This window comes from Aspergillus oryzae, chromosome 1 (genome assembly GCF_000184455.2).
Source record: "Aspergillus oryzae RIB40 DNA, chromosome 1".
Taxonomy (NCBI): Eukaryota; Fungi; Ascomycota; class Eurotiomycetes; order Eurotiales; family Aspergillaceae; genus Aspergillus; species Aspergillus oryzae.
The window spans coordinates 4,248,496-4,267,867 of NC_036435.1; the positions used below are offsets into that span (position 1 = coordinate 4,248,496).

The following is a 19,372-nucleotide window of genomic DNA, read 5'->3' on the forward strand; positions in this document are numbered from 1 at the left end:
CCTGGGAGACCTTGATGAACAATGACAAGGATATATAGCGGCTCACAGAGTGGATCCTTTGCGTGAAGGGGAAAAGAAAGAGAGGAAACAATAGTTCGAGTTGAGAGCAATCGAAATGCCGAGATTCCTCAGAGCTGAGGTGACGTCATGGGTAGGACATGCGCCTCCAGGATTAGCAGGACAAGGGTAAGCTTAAATTTGAAGAAATACTGTAGTAAGAATCTGCGGGAATAGAGCAATGATGCGCCCGCATCCATGTAAGTAGTAACGTCGGGAGCTGAAGCATTGGCATGGTTGGTGAAGTCATCGATTGCTCATGCCCGCATAACCATGGATGGGCCAGCGTAGAGACCCCAACCACTTAGAGGACATAGTCTTCAGGAAATCCAATAGGTGGCTTCTTTTCCAATCGGTCGTACTGATATGTGGATGTGGGTGTGGATTGATTTTTTGAATGATATTGGGTTTACGATGAGGGGGAAGAGAGATAGTAGTGCTACTAGTACAATGAATGGCAACGATAATGCTGGGTCATATGACTACTGAGCAACCCCTCAGGTCATGTTTCAATTATACTCTTAGAGAAGTCTCGGCACTTGGAACCGAATAGTTCACGGACTGGTTACTAGAAATTAAGGTATATTGGTTAGACTCTCCAGTTCCATTCTTGTATTTTTCCCAGCGTAGTCCCATGACGTCATGGGAGATAGGGTGCCAGCCTGAGGCAGTGACACGAACTCTTTAAGGATAAAACGTTTTGATTCATTGATCCTGTGTCACGACTTCCAGGCACAGATATTATTCACTGTCCTGGTCTCTGAATAACCTCAGCTTCAGGGCTCCTCGAAATCAATCCCCGAGTGTCCAATTCCTCTTACAACTAAATGCAATAGATCTCCAGATCATACGGTGTCCATCCTGCCGATCATCCAAGAAAGATCCATTCATCCCACCACCCCACATGAGCTCCCGTCCACTCTCCCACCGAAGGAAAAAGGCCCCCGATTCATTAGCACCGAACATACCATAACCCACCTCCATGAGCGAACTGCAGAAATCCTTCGCCAAAGCAAAACTGGCCAAGCTCCCACCCGAGGCCCCACCGTTCTCCATGCATCCACCCCGCGATGAAGACGATTCCGAGTCTGCCTCGTCAACGGGGACCGTGGTTCCCTCGCCCAGTCGGCAGCTGTTTGCTAGGTCCCGAGGGTGAGTGAAACGTACCCCCTATGATACTAAGTTGTTGCGATTGTTGCTCTTGACTGTGTGATCTGTGACTTTTTCTTAGTTCTACGTGTGGGGTCATTTTTCGTTTGTTAGCTATACTAACACATCCCAGATCCAATTCCGTTGAAACATTGAATTGGACCGATTTCTTCACCCAAGAGCTCTTTCTCATTCAAGAGACAGACTCTGCGCGCATAACACACCATGTATACCTGACTCCTCCCACAAACTCGGGCCCGCTCTTCGTCATGCATCATGGCGCCGGCTCGTCGGGGCTCTCGTTTGCAACTTGCGCAGAGGAGATTCGGAAGATCCTACCCAAGGCGGGAATCCTCTCTATCGACGCGCGAGATCACGGTCAGACGTCTACATACACGGAGACGGGAGAAGGGAAGGTCGAATTGGATTTAAGTCTGGAGACGCTCAATCGGGATTTGGTTTTCATTGTCCGTGAGACACAGTCCAAGATGGGCTGGGAAAGTCTACCTGACATTGTCCTTGTGGGACATAGTCTGGGTGGTGCAGTCATCACAGATGTGGCGAAGAAGGGAGAGTTGGGTCCGAAGGTGTTAGCTTATGCTGTTTTGGATGTTGTTGAGGGTATGCCATTCTTGCAGAAGAAGTCCGCTGCCGGATCGCTGGTTGGTAGAGTGAGTGCACATAAGTTTGCTAACTGCGGATAAAGGTTCGGCAATGGACGCTCTCCAAAGCATGGAAAAGTATCTGTCTACGCGGCCCACTCGGTTTCCCTCCCTTGCCTCAGGGATTGAATGGCAGTATGTTTCTATCCTATCTACATCACAGACCCCTCAGACTTGCCTTGTCTACTAGAGGCATACACCCACCATGTACTAACAACCTTAGCACGCGCTCTCGCACAATCCGCAACAGAACCTCAGCCCGAGTCTCCGTACCTTCTCTTCTCTACGAGGAAGCAGCGCCCACCGACCCCTCAAAACCATGGGTATGGCGCACCAATCTCGCCGAAACGAAGCCCTTCTGGGAAAACTGGTTCATCGGTCTGAGCAAGAAATTTCTGGAAGCTCGTGGCGGAAAACTACTTCTTCTCGCTGGAACAGATCGTCTGGATAAAGAATTGATGATCGGACAAATGCAGGGTAAATATCAGCTGCAGGTATTTCCCGAAGCGGGGCACTTCGTCCAGGAAGACCAGCCGGTCAAGACGGCTCAGGTGCTGGTAGACTTTTATAAGAGAAATGACAGGAGTGCTTTGGTACTGCCGCCTAAGGTGGCCGATATGCAAGCCTCGGCGGCTATGAAACAGGGAGCTGAAGCTGGAGCTGTTCCGCCCTTTGGGAGGGGGCAGGGCTCTTCTCATAAACCATAGATGGCGATCGTCATGTCTATAGAGTATACGAGTGTACAAAGGCCAAAATATAATGAAGTATAACTACCAGTAGATCATCTATACCCATATCAATCAATGATCTTAGAGCTGTAGAATCCGTTGGGACATGATATCCTTTTCGCTCTTGTTCTTTTACCCAGTGAAGTCATTTGTATCAAACCGACTGGCTTCTCTGCAATAACCAGGCGCAATATTTCCGGATGTTCAGCCTGCAATCCCAAGGAGGAACCAAGTAAGAAGCTAATACATGGCTAATTTTAGATAAGTTGCAACGGCCACCAACACCATCCCATCAGAATCAAGCCAGGACGCCATCTAAAGAAATCCAGCCACCAAATGCATGTGACCATTAATATATCCCCAAAATAATGCTGTAAGCCGCAAACAAGATTGGGCAATATAAGACAAAGAAAAAATGTGAAGATGAAAGGAAACAACTGGGTATCTGGCGCCGTTTTGCATAAAATTCACACCCTAGGGAAGATACGCGCCTCCAGCAATGATCAGGTTCATGTTAGTGAATTTCACCTTATAGACAGGGCTCTTTTTAGTTGGGAAGGCGCTGATCTGGTCCGGCGTGACGACCACATCTTTGCCTTTCTTCTTTGGTGCAACTGAGCTTGAGGCCTGTGTGCCGGAGGCGGGAGCATTGCCTCCATCGACCTTTGTTCCTGCACCGCCTTCTCCAACTACACGCCCTTGGGTTGAGTCTTGAGCGGGGCCAGTGACATCCCATACGCGGACGGTTCCGTCTGCGCCACCTGACACTAAAACGGTGGACTCAACGCTCCAGCTTAAGGACCAGATACCGCCCTTCCCATGCCCACGCATGCGCTTCAGGAGCCTTCCGGGTGCGAGATCCCACAGAAGGATGGATCCGTGATCATCTGCGGAAGCAAGGAGCTTGCCGTCTCGGCTGCATGCCAAAGCCGTAATGTTGCCGGTGTGGCCGGTGAACATACGAACAGCATTTCCCGTGGTCACGGCCCACATGCGCACCGTATGGTCTGAGCTTCCGGTGAATACATAGGCAGAGTTCGGGTGGAAGCAAATACAGTCGACATCTTGGTCGTGTCCAACGAAAATACGTTGCTGGCGGATATGGTCCGTAACCCAGAGACGCGCAGTTTTGTCATGACCTCCGGTAGCGAAGTAGTGGCCAAAGGGACCCCACTGAAGATCCCAGACAGGTTGATCATGTCCCTTATAGACGACCATGCACTGCCATAGATCCAACGACCAAAGCCTGATTGTCTTGTCTGCCGAAGACGAGAGAAGCCAGCGAGCATTCGTCGGTGCTATGGCATTATCCGTGCGTGTTATAGACGGAGCGAATGCTACAGCATACACTGGTCCCGAATGCCCAATCAGGCGGCGAGAATTCGATGGTTGCGTATCTTCCACACTCTCGTAGGTCGATGGGATCCTCTTTCCATCCAAACTCCAAACCCGAATGTATGACTCTTGCATACCAGCTGCAACGAGCATATTATCATCCGAAAAGTCAAGGCAGTTAATTCTGAGTATAATCAGCAATTTGAGTCCGAAGAAGAGAGGCAGGGGACTCACCCGTCATAAGTATTGTGGAAGGTAAACATGCAAACACTGACAGCCGGCCCAACGCCACCAGTTCTTCCTTCAATCCGAAATCTATCGCGGTTCTCTTTGACCTTCTGAACCTCCATGGCAACATCACGGGCAGTTGATGGTGGATAAGGGATGTCAGCGCGAGTAGGGGCTTCATCTTCCTCCTCCTTTTTGATCATCTGGTCAAACTCCTGCAGGAGAGTATTTTGGCCGGGAGCCGGTGGGTTTTTGACGTCTTCATCCGCAAGCTCGCCTCTCACATCGGCTTCGAGGGTCTGCTCCATTGGAAGCTTCCCGAGCCTGAGCCTGGGCAAAGTTCCAGCCATAGCGGGGTTATCACCTGTATAGGCAGAGCCAGGGTGATGTCCAGGTATACCTTCGTCTTCAGTAGGGAACGTCTGGCCTGCGCCAGCTTGACCCAGCATGGCGGCGAAGCTGAATCTATCATCGACGGCACGTTCCTTAGTGATGATAGTACAGTAGCTGCTCAGAATGGCAGACATGACTGAACCACCCTCCTTTTGCTTGCTCTCAAGGAATTGCATGAGGTTCGAGAACGCCGGGTTGCTTAGAACAATGCGATATTTGTTCCCACGATACAGCTTGGCAGTCGAATTATCTTGAACATGCTCTGGAAGAGCGATTGGCTCTAAAGCACGGACATCTTCAGTGTGTTCAGGCAGAAAGAGATTCTTGTTAATATCGAAGAATTGCTTCGCGTCTTGAGGGTAGAAAGACGTGACCATATTGAGGAAAGAATAAACAAAGAGCGGCCAAAGAACGCGTCTAAGCTCCGGCTACAGAGGGTCAGATGTAGTTTTTACCTCATATGAACAGTATCCATACCTTATATAGATCCAGGTTGTCTTCAACCCAGACTTTGAGTAGGTCTGTTGCTAAGTTAATTACACCGTACAAAGCTTAGCGTACCATAACTAGCTTACCGAAACCAAGTCTGTACTTGGGACGTGCATCTTCTCCAAGAGGAGGTAAGGGGCGACCATCTATCTCTTGATTCGCCGATTCCATGCGAAGCATTGCCTCAGTACGGCTATAGCCCTTCTTGGCCAAGTAGTCTATGACCTAAGGCGGAGGACGTCAGCATCAAGGTGACAACATAGCTACGTGCAAGTCTGGCAACGAAAGAATGAAAGAATGAACGAAAGAAAGAAAGAAAAGCAACATTATAGACGAAGACTAGATGAAGCTATAGACAATGTCTAAATGCGTTATACATTAGGCCCAAGCATGAATGTAAAAATTCCACTTTGAAGTTGGAGTTGGGACATAGTATGTCAATAACACGGATGGTGAGGAAGCTCCACATTTATGGTTTACCAGGACCGCGGGAACCATACACCACGGGAAACATAATTGAGCATCCAGACATAATCGCACAGCAGCTACTTACTATCTGGTTCAAATTCTGCTGGGACATCGCACCGCTGGGAGGAGGTGGAGGGGGACCCGGCGTCGGCGCAACTGGGGTGGTAGCACCCATTGACTGTTGAGGAGGCATTGACATTCCACCACCGGGCCCCATGCTTCCACTTCGGGGCGCAGGGCTTGGGGCCCCGCCTGGAGCAGACATGGCCCTGGATATCTAGTTCAAGGAGGCGAAAATGCCTAACCTGAGGGAAATGATGGGAAGATAGTGAGCAGAGGGATGGTGAAGGTCAAAGTAAACGGGAGCTTTTGCGGCGTCACGTTCTGATATTGCACTATATCATTTTGGGGTTAGTGTGGTTCCCCGGCTTAAGTAATCCGATTCTAGTGTTCCCCAGGCCCGCGCACGTGATGCAAGCTTAGCTGCCTTCGCATCTTCATATTCCAGACCTAGACGGAGCCTTACCTGTTGTATCGGCTTTTCTCCTTGATTCATACACAAGCGCAATAATGGCGGACAGCAAGGAAGCCGGAAAACCAGACCAAATATTTACATCGGCGGATCGCATACGCCAATTGAACGAAGTGGACAAGGTAAGAGGTGCTTCGAAACCGAGCGGAGAAGCAGTACTTCGAGCGACAAACAACTAGACCGTCGTGAAAGGCCCAATTGCTCACTAGTGTTTCACAACTACAGGACGTGGCAAGACTAATTCACTCCGCTGGCCTCGCGATACAAGCCCTCACCAACGCCAGATCAAGCGACTCGGCAGGAGATAACTCCCTCGATTCCCACAAAGCTCGGTTCAAAGAGGCTACATCCCAGTACTTTGCCCTCCTGTCGTCTATCGACGTGCGATTGCGCCGTCAAGTCTACGCCTTAGAAGAGGCTTCTATACTTGCTCCGGATTCGTCCTCCAGGACAGGCGATCTACCTGGCGCGAGCGGGGGAACTGCGGCTGCGGCGAACCCGTTGGATGTCAGCTGGCTTAATAGCCGAAAGGATACCGTAGGCAAGGACAAGGAGGCAGAGCTTTGGGCGGCTGCGAGGGGATTTGTCGAGCAAATCAGCAATCCTGGGGTGAAGGCTGAGAATACTCGTGAGGGGATGGAAGTTGATTGAGCATTCATTTCGCCTGCACCCCACTTCGAAGGGAACGAATCGGTATTTCCCAAACACTGGATACAGTTACAATAAGGTGGTCAATATTTGTCACCTTCATTGTACGCTCAACAGTCCACCCCTGGGGGTATCCCTTGTCTCGCCTCTGTCTCTCTTTTCACTGTCTTGCCCAGACTCACAGCGAGCCTAGGCATTTATGATACCCAAAGCTACTGAATCAGAGATTCCGTCGATGTCCATTCTTAAGCTCTTGTGCAAGGATCCAAAATAGGTTCTGCAGTATAATTTTGACCCCGCAACTTGTACTTCTGTTACGAATTTGCTACTCTCGATAAACTAGCATTGTCGAAATAATGTGAGTCTTAGATCTCCAGGAACCTTAGCTCGAATCTACATACAATAGGCTAGAAGTGTAATGTTAGAAGGCGCAAAACCGAAGATACACAACATACTACTACCGTGATCACTGCAGTAGCTAGATAGCGTTGACAGTCACCAGTGACTACCTGTGCATGGACATAATCATCTCCCGCTGGGTGGCGCGCTCCTTGCTTGCTTCCGACAAGGAAGCTAGACCTATGGAATATTAGCAAATGGTTAGAAGACGGTAGATAAGGGAAGCTTACTCCGGAGTTCGCCCACGACATCCTTCGCTTTACCGAAGTAGACCTCCTCTATACGCACAACCGAGTTAGTATGTCATTCAGAGATGTACAGAATGTACGGTTCAAGCCAAGATCTGTGGAACATACGCAACAGGTTCCTCATCTTCAGCTCCATATCCTCAACGAGTCGACCAACATTGGCAACGTGGCTCGCATCGGACTCAACAGGTAAGTCCACCTCCACCTGTCGGGTCATGTTACCGCTCAGATCCATTTCGCCCAGGGATTCGGTCTCGTTGGCCAAATGGAGAATAACAGTGCTGGTAAGCTTGTAGTGGGACATGCGAGCCCGATCGGTAGCTTCGAACACGTGGATGCTGTCCCATTCTCCAGAGCTCTTCGCACCCGGTGTTACCCCTGAGATGCATCAGCGCAAGATCCACCAAATATTTTCAATCTCTTCCAGTTATCGAATCCAATCACCCACCCTTCTTCAAAAGTATGACTCCGGCGAAACCATCGTCTAAATCCCAGAAGTAAACGCTGCCTACACCACCCTCGTAGTACAGCTCCCGGTAGACGTCGAAAGCCTCATTAGCCGCCACTTCCAGCTTTCTCACCCTCTCGCTAGGGACAGTTCCATCATCCAACGGAGGATCGAACTCGTTGCTCCAAGGGGAGCGGTAGCTATCACCATCCCGGTTGTAATCGCAGAGTAGGTAGTCACGCTTGGTCTTGGAGCACCGACGGATCTCGAGGGGCTGGTCGACGGAGGAAAGGAGGTCTTCAGTGAGGTCAGGAACAATAGATGTAATCGCTTGAAGGTTCTTCTTGGTGTCCCGAGGGTTCAAGCGGCGCAGGAGGTCGCTGGTTGCAATTACAGTCAGCTCTCGGCCTAAGGTGGGGTACGGGGTTGGTTTGGTTTTCGTATGTCAAGAGGGGTGTAGCACGCATATTGCAAATATATGCATTCGTACGGAGGGCAAACTTACAGCGCACTGTCAAATTGAGCGTCAGCCATGGTGGGTAAGCTTCAGCGAATGTCTGGTTGGTATTGTTGTTTACTCCGTTCTGCAGACCGATCTCGAGTTGGCCGGAACGGAGGTGCGTTGTCGGGTGGTTGGGGCCGTGGCAATTGTCCTTAACCTTAAACGTAAGGGCGCATCAAGTACGGAGTAAAGCATGGCCGTTTCCACGACCAACCTTATAACTATCGGAGTATTATATCGTCTATTATCCTAGAAATCACTCTAGGCCTCCCTGGGTATCCTTCCAATGTTGCAAGTCATTGTCCGGACTCCAGCTTGAGGTCGACTTTCGCGCAATATGCCCAAATTGTGAACAAATCCTCGACTCATTGAGTCCAAAGCATGTGTCATGTCGCAGATATATCTTTAGTAGGGAGTGTTATACGCTCATTCGGTGTGTCCTACTCCATCAACAGATAAAGTGTCCGAGCTCAGTGGGGTGTAAAGCAAGTTGTCGCAGGTAACCATCGAATACATATTTCGCTTCTTGTACTGTGGTTTCTATTAACCAGGATCTCCGTATCTAGAGACCTATCAAGACACTAGTACAATGTTAGCTCGAGGGAAATGTAGACACAACATATTGACTGGGAACGTACATTTAATTTCCTTGATACATGAATTAGATAACCCACCGAGCTGGAGTAAGTCTAGACTTTTGCTACTAAATAACTAGGGTAAGTCCCATTATGCAATACAATTAACTAACGTATTCGGCGCAGAGGTGCGCCAGACTCACTCGGGCCAAAGTTGCAGCCGTCAAATCAGGGATGTCACTATCATCTGGGTAAATGGCCGGGGACAGTTCCCGTTTAAACGTGCGTGGGGCGTTAAAGGGAGCTAGCATTCAGAAGACTTGTTTTCACTTGTCAATATATTGCGTCAATGGCTGCGTAGGCGAGGTTGCGGTACTGTGCCTTTGTGATATCTGACTCATGCCGCAATATTAACTAGTTGTGTTTAAGAATTTGTAAAGTGGATATATCCTATTCATGTATATAGACTATACTATCTCTGTCAAGTTGTGAAATAGACGTTGCATGGTGGACAAGTCAAGAGCTCGGTGCTGCTGGTCATCACTCTTTTGCTTCAGGAGTTGCAGGAGTGTTGAAACTCTAATCCGAGAGGAATTTGCAGCCACTGCTTTAATAACGCCTTCTGTAAGAGGCAGCCTCCCCCCCCTTTTTTCCAATATAGTTTCCAGTATCGAACTTGGTGCATCTATACCAGGATTCGTTGCTGCTGCTATAAGAACTGCCTCCGTGATTGGCAGACTCTCCCCCTTCTGCTCAAATAGATACTGTATAATCGATGCCCCCCCTTTCTGATTACCCGCTGCAGCTATAACGACGCTTTCGGTGATAACCAGAATATCCCCTCTCTCCTTGAATAGAATCTCTAATATTCTACCTCCAGATTCTGGTTTACCTGCTGCCGCCTTAACGACCTCCTCTGTGATGGGAAGACTATCCCCCCTTTTCTTGAAAAGAAGCGTCATCACAAAATGCGCATCAGGATTCCCTGCGGCAGCCTTAACAACTTGTTCTGTAACTGGGAGAGTGTCCCCCCTATGTTCGAAAAGGATCTTCAACAAATCAGCACTTAGGTCGTGATGATCTGCTGCTTTCCTAACTATGTCTTCCGTGATAGGTAGGATATCACCAGCTTGGTCCAAAAGGGCTTTCATCGCTGAAGCGCCATCTGGTGCTCCACCAATGCCGCATACATCCGACGTCAGCACATTATATTTAGATGGAACCGCTATCGTCAGAATATCATGCAAGACCGTGGGATTGTGTAAACCATCCTCATGGTGAGATCTCGAGATCGAAGGTTGTGAGTTGTGTGGCTCCCGGGGAGCTGTTGCTCGATTCTTTTCTTGCAAACTATCTAGTGTAGGGGCCCAATCCCATTGAAGAACAAGGTCGTGAAGAACGCTCGCTTCCGAAGGAGGCCCTTGTGGAACATATTTACTCGTACCATGTATAGCTTTATGTCGTGGAACCACGCTGCTCATAATAATTCTCAGTCCACTATCCGATATCCTCACAATAGTTGGAGCCGAAGCTCCCTGGAGGAGGCAGACAATGTCACCCGCGCGAATTGGCTCCGCCGGGGTTTGGAGAAGCCATTGTACACCCGAAGTCATGTATAGATACAATGCCTCGACTGTATCGCGGAATAGAACTTTAACCTCTTGTCTGTCATATCGTGAGCCAGGTGTTGCGACCGATTTGATTATCCCTAGCATATAGCCCTTGCCTCTGATAACTGCTGCCTCTCGGTCAGGCCACGTCTTGACGGAAATATCTTGCGAGATAATATGCTTGATCACGCGCTCAAAGACTTTACTCCACGGGAGCTGGTAGTTTGGTCTCAGAGCGTCTGTGCTGGGGTCATCGGAACACATGCCGAGCAATGCGTACACTTTATCATGCAGACAGGAGGCATGACGTGTATGGTACATGTCAATCAGCTCCCCTATGGACAGTGTGCCACGTGTGTTGAATCGATAACTAGGGCGGAAGACTGCATCTTTGATAAGATAATATGCTGACTGCACCAAGCCTTGTAGCTTCGGCTGAGCTGTGCGAAGAACTTCTAAGCTCTGCAAGCCCGAGATAAATGCGTAACCGTTCATCTCCACAGGACCACACATAATTATAATGTCCCGGGCCAGAGCCACCTCCTGGAGGACCTAGAACACACTAGTCAGGAAAGACTCATTAAAACTCGATTACAGGGTCTCGGCATCCTACCCAGATTCGTTGAAACCATGGGCGTTGCACCAGCGCCAAGGAGGAAGGAAGATGCTTTTCTCTGTCTGGCCTGTCACGGGAGTAGCCTTTAGGTAAATCGTCTACAGAAGCATCTTCCGCAGCTTTACGTATGGCTTCAAGTGCCTCACTGCTTTGATCCGCCTCCTCTCCAAGCCAAACTATGACTCGCCAAGCTTCACCATAGATTGTTCGCATCAACTGGATTTGGTGGGATTTCTCCCGGTCATCTTTCTGGTTGATACAAATCGCATCAATCCATAACAGTCGTACCACACTGTGGTTTCTTAGACGCAATAGCACTGAGTGGAGATTTTGCGTGACGCGAAAGGCTCTACCGTCTATCAAAATAGACTGTGGCCCGCCCCCTATGCCCCATACATAAGATAGGGCTTCGTACGGGTGCTGCCCGACGGAATCTGTCAGAGTGTATTCGATGAGTTCGCATTCCACGCGGGCAGCCTTATTTTCGTGCGGTAATAGACGGAGGAGGCGGATCTTGGTGGTGCCCTTAGCCAGCGGGCGATAGGTGTATTGGGACATGCCCATGGGCTTATTTTGTGAGTGACCAAACACTTTCTGCCACATAATGTATAGATAGAACCAAGGTTGTCATCTTGGCTCAGCTGGGATACAGGATCTCATAGCCGCCAGACATTCCACTAATGCACGCTGGGTAACCTCCCTACTAGTAGTGGCCAATAAGATCGCAGCACTTGTTCATGATATGTTATTACCCAACACATAACGATGGTCCATATTTATTTGGTGACTGAACGACGCTATACTGTATGCTGTAACTGGCAAAGCTCCTCGACTGTAGCGGAGCCTTCGTTCTTCCTGACGTCCGCATCGCAAATGGCTCTATCGTCGCCTTTGTCGACCATACGTGCCCTGCAATGCCCATCGTAGACTGCTCAAAGATATAGTAGGCTCAATTGAAAACGAGGACTGAGTCTAATAGCGCCTCTGCTAGCGACTGGAGATTATCGTTGTGACTAAAAAGCCGATCCCAGGTTCGTGTTGTACTATATGGCAACATCTGGAGCTCACGCTGCCCACAGAGGAGGTCCGGGCGCGTAGGTAGGCTAAAGCCCTCATCGACGTGCGGTTCGAGCAGAACTGCCTGACGCTGGCGATCGTGTATCTCCTTTTCAGTACCTTCACAGGTGACAGCTGCGACGGCACGATCCAAAACATGTGGCTGTTGCTAGGTAGTGCTCAAGGGATGAGAAGCTCGGACGATAAGTAGAATATCAAGCTCATAGCAACGTACCATTCACACCTAAGTCTGTTACTATGGTAGTTTCTATGGTTGTAAAACTCAGTGAGATAGTGAATAAGGATAGATTCTGGGCAACCCCGCAAGTCCCTTGATGAAACCATTAAACAAACATGTAAAACAGAGGTTGACAGCACAGCACCCTGCAATTCTTTCCATCTGTCTAAATCTACACAATTTTATAAAGTCCTTCAAAACAATCATCATTTCCCCAAACTAAATTTCAATATGGGACTTGAGCGAATCATACGGGTGTGCCATTATATGTTATAGCTTTATTCTAGCTAGCCTGGACTGCCTCGCCCTCGATCCACGGGATCGTGTCATGTTCGCAGGCGTGCCCTTCGGCATTGCACCTTTTCCGATTTCTGTTGCGCTGATGAATTATATGGTGGATGTTTCTTATGAGTATGCGGCTAATGCTATGGCTGCGGGGCCAATGTTTCGGCGGGGGATAGTCTTTTGCAGTTTTTAAGTGTGCCTACGGTGGTTATTCCGTTTGCTTTTATATGTTATGGGATGGAATCAAGAGGAGGAGTAGGTTTCGGGGGCGATATGATGGGGTCTATGGATTGGGTTAAGAGCTGAAGATATGTATGGATAGAGTATTATCAGCTTAGACTTTGGTGGGATTAGATTACGATGAAGATAATTAACATTCGAGTGAATTATAGATCTGAATGGGCACTTTCACTCGCAACGTCCTTGAATAACCCACTGTCACTTCAACTTTCGCAAAATATTCCCTGGCTACATAACAGTGGCGGAAGGTCGGGACGATAGCCACATCGCCAGATACCGGTATTGGCACGACAATACTAGTAGTGTGAGAGTAGTCTGCTTTCTCAATCCACTGCAGACCAACGGACTTATTCTTCCACGAGCACACACTCGCCCGAAAAAACTGTCCTTGTCCGTTAACTGTGCTCTGCCAGTTCGGCAGTTGGTCCATTGGCAGCAAAGTAAAATACGTCACAGCCTCCAAAGTGACCTTTACCTGACAACTGTCTGGCAAAGTGGGCTCCGGAAGGACGCTTTCAAGACTGAGATCGAAGCGGATAGGAGCCATAGTTGATCCATGACGTTGATCCGGAGGTAGGTAGAGCGGCTTTGCCTCTCGCGCACGCACCGTGACGTGCCCCGTTTTCGCACCCAGGAGACTCGTCCGAAGCCCTGTTGAATCGGCCATCTGGATCTCACTACCTTCCCCCTCTGGCCACAGACGAGGTGGCTGTTCAGGGTACAGAGGGAGGAGCTGGATCTGCCGTGTGGCATGAAGCCGCTGATTGCCGATGTCGACCTCGGCATGGACGTAGTAGATAATATTGCACATCTCAGGACAGTATTTATCCGAGTTATAGTCCACGCTCGGGGGTAACTGGAGATGATTCTTTCCATGATGAGCAGCCGTTCCAGGCGGAATATGCTCAAAGCATGGGTCGGATGGAAGAGCACCAGGGATGAGAAATGAGAAAGGGAAGATGCGATAATCATGGCATGATCCCTGGGTTTCAATGTGGTGCATTTGGAGAAAGGTGTAGTCCACTATACTGCCACTGTTGGGGAAGGGCGTGGTCTTGGTTACAGTTGTTGATGTTCTTCCTGGAGTGGTATGTCAGTCTATGTTTAGTTTTAATGCACGTGGTAGGGTTAAGCTGGTTGTCCCACCAATCAATGTTATGGAGACGCGAGCGCTTTGGGGAGCATTTCTTCGGTAAAGGACCAGTTCGCCCTGGAGTGTTTCGCCGGTTGTGAAGACTGTTTGTTTACTGGTTAGACGGATCTCTATTGTAGGCGTAGGAGAGAGGCTTGCGACGAGTTGAGGAACATATTGGGCCGACTTCATCTTTCTTGGGGGATGATTGTATCTGGTAAAGATCAAGATGAAATGAATATTGGAGAAAGCCGTAACTGTTGTATGAGATGAGTCTGAAGCCGAGCACCTACTACTCCCCCCATCCTTTTATAGTCTTTCCAAACCCACATGATTACGTTCACACTGTCTAATGCAACACTGAGGTGAATGGAGGGGAAACCAGGAAAAGATGATGGAAAGGTGACTTCCTTCGGTATGAGTTACCTTTAGCTGTATCTCAATCGCTAACGGCAGTTGCGTCCGAATTCGCCGGCCCTTAAGCTTCTTGGCAGGCTGTTCATGGCGACATTGGGGACCAATCGAGTGCCGCATCCTGACTTTAGTTCGTGCTGGATCCTGGTTCCAGGGCTAGACCCCATCTCATTGTTATTCTTTGGGTAGACAATATACGCTGCCTACTAGCAGTGAATGTGTTGATATCCAATGGTTCAATTCCAATCCCTGATATTATACAATAAAGATATCCAAAAAAAAAGGTCATCACTCATGACAATAATCGAACTTAGTCGTCGCTGTCATCACTGACAACGAATCGACTTGTTTTATGTGCATTATTGCGCTCAGCGCTTCGAGTAAGAAGGGTAGCGAGGTCAGGGGGATCGAAGTTATCGTCCGAGTCATCATCCTTGCTCCTTTGGGACGAATAAAACGGCTGCTGTTTCTGGCCCTTCACAACAGAAGACAATAGATGTTCCGGGGTCACCAGTTGAGAGTCCTCAGTAGACAATGTCTCCTTATCTACCGATGTGGATAAATGGTTATAACGGGGTTTAGTTTTTGATAGTCTTCTACGACGCTCATGACGAGGCGACCGATTAGGGATCACCGAGTCGCCCTGCCTAGCTGATTCCAGGGCAAGAATCTTCTTAAAGCGGTCTCCACAATCCGGACCAACGTTATTCATCTTTTGCAATGTTCCAATCATACGACGTGTCAAAGATCCGTGTTTCACGACCTTGGTAGGTCTTGCGACGAGCTGGAGGCGAGGAAATGCATCATTGCGAGGGTTGCGGATGAATTGTGGGCTAGCGGCCCCAATATTGCGATAGTGTTGCTCCAGCTCTCTTTGCTGTGCCGAGGTCAGTACAACTTCTTCAAGAGCCGGTATCTCCACCGGCTCCGGGGTCGGCGTCCGAGGCTTCCTACTCTTCTCAGCTTTTGATTTGGGTCCCGCTGTTAGGGATGAAGCCTTAGTGAAGCCGGTTTCGACATTGTCAGGCATGTGGAACTTCTTCGGTGGCCTTTTAGGAGCTCGTCCTCGTCTTTTTGGCTCTGGTAAGCTCTGTTCCGCATTTTCGTCTGGGATATCAATATGGCGCTTATCCGCTACCGGCCGTATCCCCGCAGGCAGAATACGGGGGGAGATATCATCGTGAAAGGTAAAGCGGGATCCACTAGCAATCATTTGTTGCATCTTCTCATAGTTGTCCTTGGCTTTGATGTACGACTCTTCCTCCTTGCCCTCCATAAGGAGGAGGACGATGTTTCCAGCTCTCTTTCGTCCCGTACGTCCCATCCGCTGAAGCATCCGAATAGGCGATGCAGAAGAGTCATAACATACGATGAGGTCGACTTCTCCGATATCTAAACCTTCCTCGCCAATGGAGGTTGCGACAATTGTATTGTACGTGCCCTTTTTGAACTTTTGCACTATATCAAGTTGGGTCTTTTGGCCCATGCCCTCAGACCCCTTCGCGCTGGATTGCCCAACGAAAACGTGAGGCCGGATCATGGGCTCATATCTTTTCAGCACCCTCGTCACTTCTTCGGCACTGTCCCGGAAGTGTACAAAAATCATAATTCTCGTGGATGACTGGCTGTCACTTGCTTCTCCATTGGACCCTTCACCAGCATCCATAAAATGATTCAGAACAACCGATTTCAGATATTCCAACTTTGGATGCCCGATAAACTCCGGATTCTTGGTCCACGGCTGAAGATGATTTATAAGCTTTTTAAAGCTCTCATCCTGAACAACTTGTCGTTGGTATTTGCCACCTTTCTGGCCCTCTGTGTTGGACTGGAAGTGCAAGAGGTGACGATAGAAGGGCGTAATTCCGTGATACTTGAGAAGATCGATAGCATGTGCCAAGCTGGCGAGAACGGTGAATATTGCGTTGACCTTGCCCTTGAGTCCAAAGTGTGCGTTTCGACCGGCATCCGAAGCCATCCACTGTTGTCTAGACTTAGTGAGCCCAAATGCAGTGAGCATCATTGGGTCTCTTCCCCAATACGCGTTGAGGGTGCGGAGCTGGTCGACAAGCGGTTGTAACGTTTTAGATAGAAGGTCCATACAGAGTACCATCTCCTCAGAGTTCTTGAACGTCTGGACTTCGGTGTTCCTCGAATGAACGTACTCCCGGATATCGAGAGATTGTTCCGTGCGTATTTCGACCCTGGCAATATCAAGTCCATCGATGACGGCCTGAACAGACTCCACCGTGGAGCCTGGAGTCGCCGTCAGAGCCAGGACACGGAAGCTCTGGTTATATCGGCGAAGGAACTTCACAACTTCCACGTACGCATAGCCACCTGTAGCGCGATGTGCTTCATCAACAACAAGCAGGACAATCCGTTTTGGGTCTGCTATGCCGGACTTGAGATCATTGATCAGGGTTTGTGGGGTCATAAAAAACACCCGCTTATTTTGCCATTCTTCTGCTCGAATACCCGGTGCAGCCTCGCCGGTGAGCATGGTTGTCTGGGACCGTGGAATTCCTGCTATACCAAAACAGGCGGAGATTTGCTGAGCCACAAGAGGTTTTGTGGGTGCTACGAAAATAATTTGGGCACTTTCGGTCCATCGAAACCAGTTGAGCATAATTGTCGCAGCGATAAAAGTCTTTCCTAGACCCGTGGGGAGTGCTACAAGCAGGTTGTGAAATAACCCTTTTTGAGCGATATTGAATTGATAGTCTCTCGTTTTCCCAAGGTTCGTTGGGTAGACCCAGGTACTAAGAGCGTCGTGATCTAGCTTATGCTGCGTCGGGGGCTCATCCTTTTGTGGTGGAGACCATACCTGCTCTCCAATAGGCGGTTGGTCTGTTTGGTTTCGGGATGTCATGTCGAACAAGGAGGTTTGACGGACACCGAGTGGGCGGTTTGAGGACTGCCCGAATTGTCTGGTCGCGGGTTGCTGTTGAGCTCTAGTTGGCGGAGACAATGATATATCCGAATCGAACGCATCGTCGGGTATATCTTCGAGAAGGAATGATGTATCTGTTGCGCCCTCATTTTGTACTGTAGGGGAGCGTGTGATCGGTTGATGTGTCGGGGCTTTTGTGTTTGAAGGGGGAGGCCGGGATTGCTCGTTCTCAAAGGATTCTAGCGACGCTGCAATAGCAGCATTCAGGTCCTCATCGTCGTAATCGTCGACACTTGCAGCAGGCGCGTTCGGTGCTGCTCTTCCTTCCCCGATCGTCTGTGTTGGTATGGTGCTGGCTCTCGCGATACTGGGCTCTGGCTTTTTCCAGCGGGGTCCACGAATCATCTCAGGTGGTGACGGCGGCTGGGTCAATTGGGTGACAAATATATTCTCCTGAATATTGCTGCGCTTGGGAATGAACACTTTGTACTTCGACGGGGCCTCCGCGTCTTCGAAGTACGAGTCTTGGCTGGGCGACTGCAGCTCATCGTAATTGCCCTCATCGTCGTCAACTACAAATGAATCAGAGCCAGTCTGCGGGCTACCGCCATCGCTGTATCGTTGCGATTCTCTATTCTCGGATGGCCGTCGTCTCACATCAGACGCGGTACCATCCCGGCGGCGACGCTTGGCTGGCCGCGGGGAGGACCCGACGGCGTTTCTCGTAGCATCGGGGAACTCATCATCTGTTATATCATCAAACCCCTCACGGAAATAATCGACCGAGCTATCATCCGAGCCAGTCATGTCGAGCTGGACTTTTAAGTGGCGTGATATCCGGTCTTGCGATTTCTACACTCAAGACTACTAATTCCGCGCGACGCGGCGTGTCGCGAAATCATGTGAACGATAAGGATGTTTGCTTTGTTTGTATTGATAAGCAATCAACCCGATTAGGACCGGCACATGACATGTCATCTTTAAAGAAGGGAAAGTGTCTCCCTAATTCAGTCATCGTAACACTACGTCGATAGTACTCTATCAGTACTTCAATTTACTAGTCGATAGTATCAATACGGCAGTAATCCACGGTGGAAGGCCAAAGAATGAACTAGTCGATTGTAACCTCATGATTGCCACTGACATGTCACTTGGACAACAATCCAGAATCTGCAGCACTAAAAAGGTCCACAACTCGTGTGGCCACCCAAAGAGTGGGACAACAGGACAGCACCCGAGTCTAAGGGGCACACTAGGGGCTATTTTTGGCCGACAATGGATCCCCCCAGATTTTCACTCTTCAAAGTTCACAGACCCTTCCACTAAGACCAAACGTGCGAGGATAACATTCAATTAGGGCCAACCGTCATCTGACTGATCACAAACACCAATTGTCCAGCAGAAGAAGGCCACTGTAACATTCTCTCCCTTACAGCATCCCTTAACGAATGATCGCAGGCAAAGTGGTGGAAGACACGACCACTAAGTTTGGAGACTAGACCAAAGTTGCAACGTCCCAAGAGAGCCCTGGAGGCTTCTCGATCTTGCCGGCCTATAAACTTGGAAAAGTCCGCCGGCTATCTACAGGGTCGCTCGATTTGATTGGTTTGTCAGGGGCCTTAGCCGAAGCTCTCGTGAAACCCGACGAATCAGATCATTCCAATGACGAGAAAAAGAGTATCCGAGTTTCAATCATACGGCAACAACCCTGATACTAAATTACCTTTGCTTGGGATTGTCCCCTGTCGTTTTGAAAAAAGGAAAAGAAAATTGAAATTGAAATTGAAAGAAAGTAAAATTCACCCTAAACCAAGGAAGAGTAAAAATAAAATAAACCTAAGACTGCCCCCCCCGCTTTAGGTAGCTTTAATTAAATCCCCGTCTTTCTCCTCTGCTTTCTTTCTCTTCCTCCTTTTCTCTCCACAGTCCTTCGTTAACTACTTACTAACTACGCGTTTCTATACACTCGTTAATTTCTTCGAGTTTTATTATCGCTTCAGCGTCTTTGTTATTTTCAAACCGTCAAG

General features: G+C 49.1%; 6 protein-coding genes across 6 annotated transcripts; 2 read left to right on the forward strand and 4 right to left on the reverse strand.

The window, feature by feature from the left end:
• Positions 1 to 1,039: 1,039 nt before the first annotated feature.
• On the forward strand, positions 1,040 to 1,910 carry AO090005000809 (alpha/beta hydrolase; the record flags this gene model as incomplete). Its single annotated transcript, XM_023233931.1, has 2 exons — positions 1,040 to 1,209; positions 1,289 to 1,910. 2 exons carry the CDS (start codon positions 1,040 to 1,042, stop codon positions 1,908 to 1,910), a joined length of 792 nt encoding a protein of 263 aa, XP_023089108.1.
• Positions 1,911 to 2,005: 95 nt separating this feature from the next.
• Positions 2,006 to 2,575, forward strand: AO090005000808 (uncharacterized protein; the record flags this gene model as incomplete). The annotated part of the gene is made up of 1 exon (XM_023233932.1): positions 2,006 to 2,575. The coding sequence occupies one exon, from the start codon at positions 2,006 to 2,008 to the stop codon at positions 2,573 to 2,575; it is 570 nt and encodes a 189-aa protein (XP_023089107.1).
• Positions 2,576 to 3,070: 495 nt separating this feature from the next.
• On the reverse strand, positions 3,071 to 5,774 carry AO090005000807 (putative transcription initiation factor TFIID subunit; the record flags this gene model as incomplete). The annotated part of the gene is made up of 5 exons (XM_001817773.3): positions 3,071 to 4,115; positions 4,166 to 4,980; positions 5,030 to 5,073; positions 5,128 to 5,266; positions 5,595 to 5,774. The coding sequence occupies 5 exons, from the start codon at positions 5,772 to 5,774 to the stop codon at positions 3,071 to 3,073; spliced, it is 2,223 nt and encodes a 740-aa protein (XP_001817825.1).
• A 1,420-nt stretch (positions 5,775 to 7,194) lies between these two features.
• Positions 7,195 to 8,318, reverse strand: cap2 (F-actin-capping protein subunit beta; the record flags this gene model as incomplete). Its single annotated transcript, XM_001817772.3, has 5 exons — positions 7,195 to 7,268; positions 7,319 to 7,366; positions 7,445 to 7,714; positions 7,785 to 8,164; positions 8,290 to 8,318. The coding sequence occupies 5 exons, from the start codon at positions 8,316 to 8,318 to the stop codon at positions 7,195 to 7,197; spliced, it is 801 nt and encodes a 266-aa protein (XP_001817824.1).
• Positions 8,319 to 13,036: 4,718 nt separating this feature from the next.
• Positions 13,037 to 14,230, reverse strand: AO090005000805 (uncharacterized protein; the record flags this gene model as incomplete). The annotated part of the gene is made up of 2 exons (XM_001817771.1): positions 13,037 to 13,986; positions 14,053 to 14,230. 2 exons carry the CDS (start codon positions 14,228 to 14,230, stop codon positions 13,037 to 13,039), a joined length of 1,128 nt encoding a protein of 375 aa, XP_001817823.1.
• Positions 14,231 to 14,762: 532 nt separating this feature from the next.
• Positions 14,763 to 17,324, reverse strand: mph1 (3'-5' DNA helicase; the record flags this gene model as incomplete). Its single annotated transcript, XM_001817770.3, has 1 exon — positions 14,763 to 17,324. The coding sequence occupies one exon, from the start codon at positions 17,322 to 17,324 to the stop codon at positions 14,763 to 14,765; it is 2,562 nt and encodes an 853-aa protein (XP_001817822.3).
• Between the last annotated feature and the right edge of the window lie 2,048 nt (positions 17,325 to 19,372).